This window comes from Babylonia areolata, chromosome 21, assembly GCF_041734735.1.
Source record: "Babylonia areolata isolate BAREFJ2019XMU chromosome 21, ASM4173473v1, whole genome shotgun sequence".
Lineage (NCBI taxonomy): Eukaryota > Metazoa > Mollusca > Gastropoda > Neogastropoda > Buccinidae > Babylonia > Babylonia areolata.
Window position 1 is genome coordinate 8392511 of NC_134896.1, and position 10931 is coordinate 8403441.

The window sequence follows — 10931 nt, forward strand, 5'->3', positions numbered from 1 at the left end:
AGGGGGGGGGGGGGGAATCGTCCACGATATTATACAATGGCGTTCGGTTGGTTTTTCTGCACGGAAAGCTGCTGTCAAGTTTCAGGTTTGTACCCGAAGTTATGAGTATACAATAGGCTACGTACAGTATAAAAGAGTCCGCTCACAATTTGCAAAGGCCTTTGCGTGAAGTAGCCATTATTACAGACCTCGGCCGGATGCTGACAAACCCACGCTCACAACAGTGTGACCAAAGTTTCTTTGCGTTCTGTTTTTTGGGGGGCGTGATTGTCTTCATCCATCAAGGTCAGAAGCCGGAGAGAGAAAAAAAAACGAAAGAAAAAGAAAGAGAAATATATATATATATACATATATATATATATATTTTTTTTTTTTCAAAACGTCTCTTCAATTTCATGAGCAGAAATGTGTGTGTATGTCTGCGTGTGTATCTGCACGTCTGTCTGTGTGTGTAACAGAGAGAGAGAGGGGTAGGGGGGTGGGGGGGGGGGATACACACACAGAAGCTGTTTGTTTTTTGCTGGGTTTTTTTTCGGGGGGAGGGGAGGGGAGGGGGGGGGTGGTGGGTTTAGGTGTGCAGTGTACTGTCGGATAAAGATGACGTTGCCACGAAACGAGAGAAGCCCAACAATCTGTGAAGCCGTGGCCAGAACAACAGCCTACAGGACGTCAATGTCAATGGCTTCTCCACACCGTGACGGGCACACACACACACACCGTGTCGGGCAGACTGTGACGGGCACATACACAGTGTCTAGGGCACACACACCGTGACGGGCACACACACTGTGACGGGCACATACACCGTGTCGGGCACACACACTGTGACGGGCATACACCGTGTCGGGCACACACCGTGTTGGGCACACACTGTTTCGGGCACACTGCGTTGGGCACACACCGTGACGGGCAGACTGTGACGGACACGCCACACACACCGAACACACACAACCACAACAGCAGCAGATTGTCGTTCAATTCAAAGTACACAGGCCAGGACCGCGAGAATCAATAAGAACCAAAAGCATCACTGACCAACCTAGTAGAACATTTTCTCTGGGAGGCAAACTGAACTCACGAACCACCACCACCACCACCACCACCACTAACCACCTTCCTGCCACATATTCAGGGACTGTGACTGACCACGAGGCACCCTTACCCCCACACCCACACCCACCCCTACACCCACACACCGGCACTGCCTGCTGAACCAGTGAGCGTCTGTCTCTCTCCAAACGCACCTGACACTGTGCCACTGAGGAGGTTGTCCAACCAGATGGGGCTGTCAAGCAATCACAGAGTGTGTGTGTGTGTGTGTGTGTGTGTGTGTGTGTGTGTGTGTCCACGCTCTGACGTCAGCTGACCAACGTCACAGTGTCAGGCCACGCCGTGACGTCATATAACCAACGTCACGGTGTCTGTCCACGCCGTGACGTCATATAACCAACGTCACGGTGTCTGTCCACGCCGTGTCGTCATCCTGGGTGGTAAGACAGTCCAGCAAACTCCGCTTTCTACCAACACCACTACTGTAGCCATAGTCCTCTGGTACCGGAAGTGGGGGGATGCCGGGAATCCTTGCTGGAGGTTAACACTGCAGGGTGTGCGTACACACCGGGGCTGTCTCTCACCACCACCCCTCGCCCCCGCCCCCTTGCACTCACCCACCCGGCCAGGTCTGTCCAGTGGCGGCTACGTCATCTATCCTGGCGGGCGTCAGGAGCAGGGCACGGGTCACAAGCCGGCAGAAGCCTGGTAGGTCTTGTAGTAACCCTCAGACGGCAGCATGGCGGAGGCGGAGGAGGCCAGGGAGGAGGAGGGGTCCTTGGGTAAGGTGAGGGGCGACACGGGCGGGTAACTGTAGCCCATGGACTCGTACATCTTGGAGCCTTCCGAGATGAGGCTGGTGATGGAGAAGGGGTGGCTGAACGAGGGGTTGGGGTTCAGACCCCCAGTTAGCATGGAGGGGTGCTGGGCCGACATGTGCTGCTGCTGCTGCTGCTGTTCCTGGGGGGACAGACCCTGGTGGTGGTGGTGCTGCTGGTGCTCAAGGTGGTGGTGCTGGTGGAGATGGGGGGAGGCGTGGTGGGGGAGGTGACCCAGGGAGTAGGATCCCAGGGGCTTGGACTCGTGCACGTCGTGGGGCAGGGAGCTGAGGCCCGTGTTGAGGTCCTGGCCGCACGACGACGACAGCGGCGTCATCCCCGCGTGCTGCTGCTGAAGGTCATGCTGCTGGAGGTCATGCTGCTGGAGGTCATGCTGCTGACTCTCCACCTCCGACTTGGGCTGCACGGCGTGGTGCTGGTGGTGGGAGTGATGTTGGGGGTTCGGGGGGAGGTTGGAAGGGGGGTTGCCCCCCTCCACCCCCCGGGCCAGGGACGGGGAGCCGGAGCCGAGGGGCGGGGCTGCCGACATGGCGCGGGGTGGGGGCACATCCTCCACCTCCTCCATCCCCCCGTTGGTGACGGAGGCCTCGCTGGCGTCCAGGTCATCGCAGTCATTGCCCATGCCCCCGACCCGCGCCTCCTGCCTTAGGGTCTCCTTCTTGGGGCACTTGAACCGCTTCTGCCGCCGCAGGTAGCAGCCGTTCTCGAACATGTTGCCCGAGTCCGGGTGCAGGGTCCAGTAGCTGCCCTTGCCGGGCCTGTCCGGGGTGCGGGGCACCTTGACGAAGCAGTCGTTGAAGGAGAGCGAGTGGCGGATGGAGTTCTGCCAGCGCTGCTGGTTCTGGCGGTAGAAGGGGAAGAGGTCCATGATGAACTGGTAGATCTCGCTCAGCGTGCACATCTTGGTGTGCGCCTGCTGGATGGCCATGGTGATGAGCGAGATGTACGAGTAGGGCGGCTTGGCGTGCGTGTAGGAGCGGCGATAGGTCTTGTCGTGGCGGGCCCGGTTCATGGACATCACGTCCATCGGGGGCCTGCCCAGCCCGTTCATCCCCGCCGCCACCGCCGCCGCCGCCATCCCGCCCATCACGCCGCCCATGGCCCCGCCAGACCCCATCGGCGCCATGGAGGCTGAGCCCATCCCGCCCATCCCGCCGCCGCCTCCTCCCCCTCCCAGCCCCATTCCGCCCATGCCGAACGCCGGGGACGTCATGGAGCCGTGCATGGACATGCCTCCCATGGGCATCCCCTGGCCGCCGTAGGCCATGGAGGACATGGACATGGACCCCAGAGACCCCGGGCCCATGGATCCCCCAGCCATGGAGGCCCCACCCATGGCGTTGAGGGAGTCCATGGCAGACATGGACCCCAGGCTGGAGGTCAGGGTCCCTCCACCACCGCCTCCGCCGCCAACGAATGAGGAAGAGCTCATGGGGTAGGAGGCCGCGCTCTGGGGGTCGTACTGAGGCCGGGCCGCGTCAGAGGCCGGGGGGAGGGAAGGGGGAGGGGGCGGTGTGGCCAGGTAGAGGCCGTGGCCCGGAGGAGGGGGGTCGCGGTGGTGGGGGAGAGGGGGCTCCATGCTGCTGGCCGACGGGGGACACTCCTCCATAGACTGCATGGAGTCTGCACACACAGGGACACAGCATGACATATCAGGAGGAGGGAGGAGGGGGGGGACTACAGGGAGTCTGCACACAGTGACACAGCATGACATATCAGGAGGGAGGGGGGGGGGGGGACTACAGGGAGTCTGCACACAGTGACACAGCATGACATATCAGGAGGGAGGGGGGGGGGGGGGACTACAGGGAGTCTACACACACAGGGACACAGCATGACATATCAGGAGGGAGGGAGGAGGGGGGGGACTACAGGGAGTCTGCACACACAGTGACACAGCATGACATATCAGGAGGGAGGGGGGGGGACTACAGGGAGTCTGCACACAGTGACACAGCATGACATATCAGGAGGGAGGGGGGGGGGGACTACAGGGAGTTTGCACACACAGGGACACAGCATGACATATCAGGAGGGAGGGGGAGGGGACTACAGGGAGTCTGCACACACAGGGACACAGCATGACATATCAGAAGGGAGGGGGGAGGAGGGAGGGGGGGACTACAGGGAGTCTGCACACACAGGGACACAGCATGACATATCAGGAGGGGAGGGGGAGGAGGGGACTACAGGGAGTCTGCACACACAGGGACACAGCATGACATATCAGGAGGGAGGGGGAGGGGGACTACAGGGAGTCTGCACACACAAGGACACAGCATGACATATCAGCAGGCAGGGAGGGGGGGACTACAGGGAGTCTGCACACACAGGGACACAGCATGACATATCAGGAGGGAGGGAGGGGGGAGGGGGACTACAGGGAGTCTGCACACACAGGGACACAGCATGACATATCAGGAGAGAGGGAGGGGGGGACTATAGGAAGTCTGCACACACAGGAACACAGCATGACATATCAGGAGGGAGGGGGGAGGGGGGAGGGGGGGGACTACAGGGAGTCTGCACACACAGGGACACAGCATGACATATCAGGAGGGAGGGGGGAGGGGGACTGCATGGAGTCTGCACACACAGGGACACAGCATGACATATCAGGAGGGAGGGGGGGAGGGGGACTGCATGGAGTCTGCACACACAGGGACACAGCATGACATATCAGGATGGAGGGGGGGACTACAGGGAGTCTGCACACACAGGGACACAGCATGACATATCAGGAGGGAGGGAGGGGGGGGGACTACAGGGAGTCTGCACACACAAGGACACAGCATGACATATCAGGAGGGAGGGGGGAGGGGGGGGACTACAGGGAGTCTGCACACACAGGGACACAGCATGACATATCAGGAGGGAGGGGGGAGGGGGGGGACTACAGGGAGTCTGCACACACAGGGACACAGCATGACATATCAGGAGGGAGGGGGGAGGGGGGGACTACAGGGAGTCTGCACACACAGGGACACAGCATGACATATTAATTTATTTTATTCTTTTCTTTTTCTTTCTTTTTTTTCAAGGCCTGGCTAAGCGCGTTTGGGTTACGCTGCTGGTCAGGCATCTGATGTAGCGTATATGGATTTGACCGTAGTGACGCCTCCTTGAGCTACTGATCTCTCTCTCTCTCTCTCTTTGAATGAAATGTTGGGAAATTTCTACCAACCTTACCTGCAACGTTCGACCACCAGTTTCTATAGCTATAATCCCCATAGGGAATTAACAAATAATGAAGCCAGGAGATGAAATAATTAACAAATAGCAAACAGTGGTAACTCTCTCCATTCACAAGGTACACAACTTCAAGTCAGTGCTGCTTACGCTACCGATTCAGCTAGCACACAGGTATCGGTATCAGTATCAGTAGCTCAAGGAGGCGTCACTGCGTTCGGACAAATCCATATACGCTACACCACATCTGCCAAGCAGATGCCTGACCAGCAGCGTAACCCAACGCGCTTAGTCAGGCCTTGAGAAAAAAAAAAAGGTATATATATATATACATATATATATCTATATATATGTATATATATATATATATATATATATAGAGAGAGAGAGAGAGAGAGAGAGAGAGAGAGAGAGAGAGAGAGAGAGAGAGAAGCGTACATACATAAATAAATAAATAATAATTATGATGGAAAAAAAAAAGATAGTAGTAATGAAAATAATGATAAAATATAATAATAATAATAATAATAATAATAATAATAAATAATTAAATAAATAAGACAACAATGATGATAAATAAGCAAATAAATATAAAACATGAAGACACACATTCACACATACACCCACACATGCATAACAGATATGCCCCCAAAACGCAGTTTCATAGATATGAAAGCACAGTCAAATACATATAAACGTACATGAGCTCCAACACACACACACACACACACACACACACCACAAATTTCCCTGCACCTCCTCTACCCCCTCCTCCACACACTCGGAGTTTCTAGTCTATGTATCGCAGCTTCCACGGCACACACACCCACACACACACACAAACACGCACACGCACACATACACTCACACACACAGATGAACACTTACTTGTACAAGCACACACACACACGTCCATATCTCCCACCCCCAACCCCACACACATATATACAAAGATATATATATATAATATATACGTTCCAATATCCTGATGCTCCCACAGTGTAGGCATGCATACACTCACATACCTCATCCTCTATCTCACCTCCTCCCTGCACCCCCACCTCCCCCTCACACACACACACAACACACACACACACACACACACACACACATGCACAGAATTCTCCTTACTTACACAGGTAAGTAAAAGGTACATTGGAACAAACCCAGACACTTCCTCTAAAAATGAAACACCGGGTCTGTCCTTATACCGATCATCTGACATGTGCACACAGCAGCAAAGACAGAAGAAATGTGCAAACAAATTAGCTTTTATTTAAGACTGGCATAGCCTCTTTAATCCTGAACAAGCCACACAGAACACATGGACAATACAGAACGAATACATGGTTGCCTCGGTGGTTTTTCAATTGGAGACTGATCAACAAATAATGAGGCCAGGAGATGAAATGATTAACAAATAGTAAAGAGTGGTAACTCTCTCCATTCACAAGGTACACAAGTTCAAGCCAGCTGAATCGGTAGCGTAAGCAGCACTGACTTGAAGTTGTGTACCTTGTGAATGGAGAGAGTTACCACTCTTTACTATTTATAATCCCCACAGAACAGGGTTGGATCTGTTTGTCATGCTTTCGATCACTCGCACAGCAGTTATTATAATGATAGATATTATTAGATAGAGCTGAACCTCGTGCAGAGACGAATCTAAGCGCTTTCACACCAGTCATTCACACGCTTGCATAATTCTATAACTGAAGACAAGGAAGAGGCAGGGAAGGGAGGCTATTTTGGGAAGAGATGGGTTTTAAGGCCAGACTTGAAAGAGATGAGTTCGGAAACCTGACGAAGCGAAAGGGGAAGTTCATTCCAAATACAAGGTCCAGAGAACAGAGAAAGAACGGCGTCCAACAGTGGAGTGTTTGAATCTGGGTATTCAGTTGTGCTATCACCATTCCTAGAAGACTTATACACTCGCATAGAAATCAGGGACGGGCAATGCGCGTGCTGTCATCGCAACCAGGTTAGCATCTCTATCATTCATCTTTCCAGACATCAACGAACTGTCCCTAGAAAGACCAAAATCCTCGAACTTAAGATTGAACTGATAGAAGCTGTGATTATTGTTGTGGTGAAGGTTGTGGTGTGTATTATCTTACTAAAGAACGGAGTATGACTGCAAACATGGCAGAAGTAAAAAAAACGGTCTATTTGCCTACTTATTTTTATTTCATTGTTTCTAGATTTATTTACTTATTTATTCTAATTTCATTATTCATTAATTTAATGACTATTTATCTGTATGTATCCTTTTTTTCTCAAGGCCTGACAAAGCGCGTTGGTTTACGTCAGCTGGTCAGGAATCTGCTTAGAAGAGGTGGAGTAGCGTATATGGATTTGTCTGAACGCAGTGATGCCTGGTTGAGTAACTGAACTGAATTGCCCCCCCTTTTTTTTATCAGAACTGTTCCCGTGAATTGAGCTATGTGTACACTCCTTATTTTAAATACCGAACGATGTTGCCGTGCGTAATCCAGATGATGTTGACACCTGGCACATGCACGTGTTAATTTTGTCACCTTGATGACATTTTTTTTTTAACAGGCGTTAGATTTGACGTCTGCTAGATGTTTGATGTTGACGTCTGCCATGAGTTTCCGGCCACTGGTTCTTACAAAAGTGATGCCGGAAAATGACTGTTTTTCCTATAAAAAAAAAAAAAATAAAAAAAGTGCGCTGTTGACGTAATTCTCAACATAAACGGGTTTTTTTTTTGTGTGGGGGGGGATTGTTTTTTTTGGGGGGTTTTCAGTGAAACGTTGAGTGCCAAGTTAATAATATGAATTTAGAAATGATAATAACGATAGATATTATGTAAATAACAACAACAGCAATAATAATAATAATAATAATAGTGATAAGAAGAAGAAGAAGAATACGAATAATATGAATAATAAGAATAACAAATAGTATTTGCGTTTTTGCTCTTTCTTCCTCTGTGTATCTGTCTGTCTGTCTGTCTCTGTCTCTCTCTCTCTCTCTCCATGAAAACCTGCAAACATGAAACTTTAGAAAATAAATAAACAAATAAATAAATCGATATATATGTATGAAAAGGAACCAGATGCAAATTCAAACGAAAACAAATGGATCAGCTAATCAAGTACGTAAAAAAATAAAATAAAATAAAAATTAACAAAACAAAAAAAAAAAACAGACCTGAAGTAAAACAAAGGAATCTCATAAACGATGAACTAAATGGCTAATCAAGCAGATAATGAACGAACCTAAGATAAATATGAAAAAAATAAAAGATGACAACTCAAACAACAAATACATCACCAACAAGTTTCAGTTTCAGTAGCTCAAGGAGGAGTCACTGCGTTCGGACAAATCCATATACGCTACACCACATCTGCCAAGCAGATGCCTGACCAGCAGCGTAACCCAACGCGCTTTGTCAGGCCTTGAGAAAACAACAAGGTAAGAAGAAGAAAAGTTTGACCAGAAAGAAGAAAGTAAATAAATATCCGCCAGATCGTGGATGGGAATAGACCGCTGGAGAGTTCCACGGCCATCTTGGATCTTGCGCATGCGCATTAAACTTTTACTCGAAATTGCGAGCAGTGCCAAAGGCGATCAACATCGGCAGAAGCAGCAAACATGCGCTGTGCCCCATTTATTCAGTTCACAGCCTTCATTGTTACAACCAAACTCTGTACAATATGTGCGCAATGTAAAAAGAACAAAATATGAGCAAAAAAATCGAAAGAGAAGCCTCCTGTTTCGCACGTTCTGCCTGTCTCGATCGCCTTGTTGCTCGAAATTCCGGAGAGCCAATCAACTTCGAGAGCACAGATCATGTGACGTGCATCTATGTCATGTCAGCACGGAACACTCCTGCGGTCTAATCTTCTTTTTGACTACGGATAAGTAATGGAACGCTCTACAGTTTGAAAAAAATGACCAGCTGACTTGCTTTATAGCTAGCTCGCTATAGCTAACAACTTAAATGAATGAAGGAGTAAACGAATAAATAAAGCATATCAAAATGTTTTGAATAATGATAATGATGGCGATGATAATAACAACAACAACAACGATGATGATGATGATGATGATAATAATAATAATATTAATAATAATAATAATAATGACAATGATGATGATGATGGTGATGATGATGACAACGATAATAATAATAATAATAATAATAGTGATGACAATGATGATGATAAAAACAACAACGGTGATGATGATAATAATAATAATAATAATAATGATGATGACGACGACAACAACAACGACGACGACGACGACGATGATGATCATAATAATAATAACAATAATAGTGACAACAACAATAATAATAATAACAAATGATGATGACGATGATAATGATAATGACAATGCTGATAATAATAATAATAATAACAACAACAACAACAATAACAATAATAATAATGATTATAGCTACAACAGAAACAATAACAAAACACATTGAAGAACAACGAGTGTAACATAGACGAGGAACCAACATGAACAGTTCCAGCTTCAAGAAAGGCGTCAAAGCGTGCAGACTGACCCATCAGTACACTGCACTACATCCGCTCTACAGCAAATATAAAATGAAAATAAAATAGAAAAGAAATGAAAAGAAATGAAAATAAAATATAGGAAAACAAAAACAACCATAATTATCAATCGTTATCATCACCATCATCATTATCATCATAATGATGATGAGTACTGCTCAGGCCTTGAAGAGCTTGCCAGATGCTGCGGGAATTAACACAACACAACACATAATATAATATATAATATAATATGATATATGATATTGTACAATAAAAAATAAACCAGGTAAATGAATAAAATATAAAATGTTAAGGTACAAAAAAAACAACACACAAATAATAACACACACACACAAACACACACACACACACACACACACACACGCACGCACGCACGCACGTACGCACGCACGCACGCACGCACACACACACAAAGCACGCAGTTCGCAGAATCGTGCAGACAGTGCTGTGCTGAATTCAAGTCAGTTCATGTTGGTCTCAGGGACTCATCAGCGCGTTTGAGTTTATGTTACATACAAAGGTCGACATCTGATGCTTCCACCCCACCCCCTCTCTCCCCCTCTCTCCCCCTGCCGCCTTTAACAGCTGATTGGTGCAGTGTATTAATAATAATAATGATGATAATAGCAATAATAATAATAATAATAATAATAATAGCAGTAATAATAATAATAATAGCAGTTAGAACAACAACAATAATAATTATAATGATAACCTTTTAGGGCTTTTTGTTTTGTCATTATTATTATTATTATTATACTTATGATTATTATGATTATTATTATTATTATTACTACTACTATTTGGAAGGTGGAAGGGTGTTTTTTTTTCAGAATTATTATCATCATCTTCATCATCATCATCAACATGAATATCATGAATATCATTACTATTATCATTGTCATCATCATCACCATCATTATCATTATCGTTATAGTTATCATTTATTGACCACAGTCTGTCGCCCACATCAAGATTTTGCGCCTTTTAAATAGTAGTAGTAGTAGTCGTAGTAGTAGTAGTAGTATTTTTATGTATTTATCTACTTTTTGTTTTGTTTTGTTTTTCTCAAGGCCTGACTAAGCGCGTTGGGTTACGCTGCTGGTCAGGCAACTGTTTGGCAGATTTGATGTAGCGTATATGGATTCAGTGACCGAACGCAGTGACGCCTCCTTGAGCTACTGATACTGATACTGATACTGTCCCCCAAAAAACGTGGGCAGCGCCTGTAGGTTATTCTTGTGGAGTCTTCTTTGAACAGCGTCTGTCATCGATGCCTGCTTTTTCTTCTTCTTTT

At 47.6% G+C, this 10931-nt stretch overlaps 1 protein-coding gene across 2 annotated transcripts in view; it reads right to left on the bottom strand.

Annotated features, from left to right (window-relative positions):
* Window positions 1-567: 567 nt before the first annotated feature.
* The window catches only part of LOC143296115 (uncharacterized), a 21224-nt gene continuing 10860 nt past the window's right edge, over window positions 568-10931 (bottom strand). For both annotated transcript variants that reach the window (XM_076607895.1, XM_076607894.1), the window contains exon 3: window positions 568-3512. In XM_076607895.1, the coding sequence (XP_076464010.1) occupies window positions 1738-3512 (1775 nt within the window). In that variant the 3' untranslated portion in view covers window positions 568-1737. The remainder of the gene's footprint in view (window positions 3513-10931) is intronic.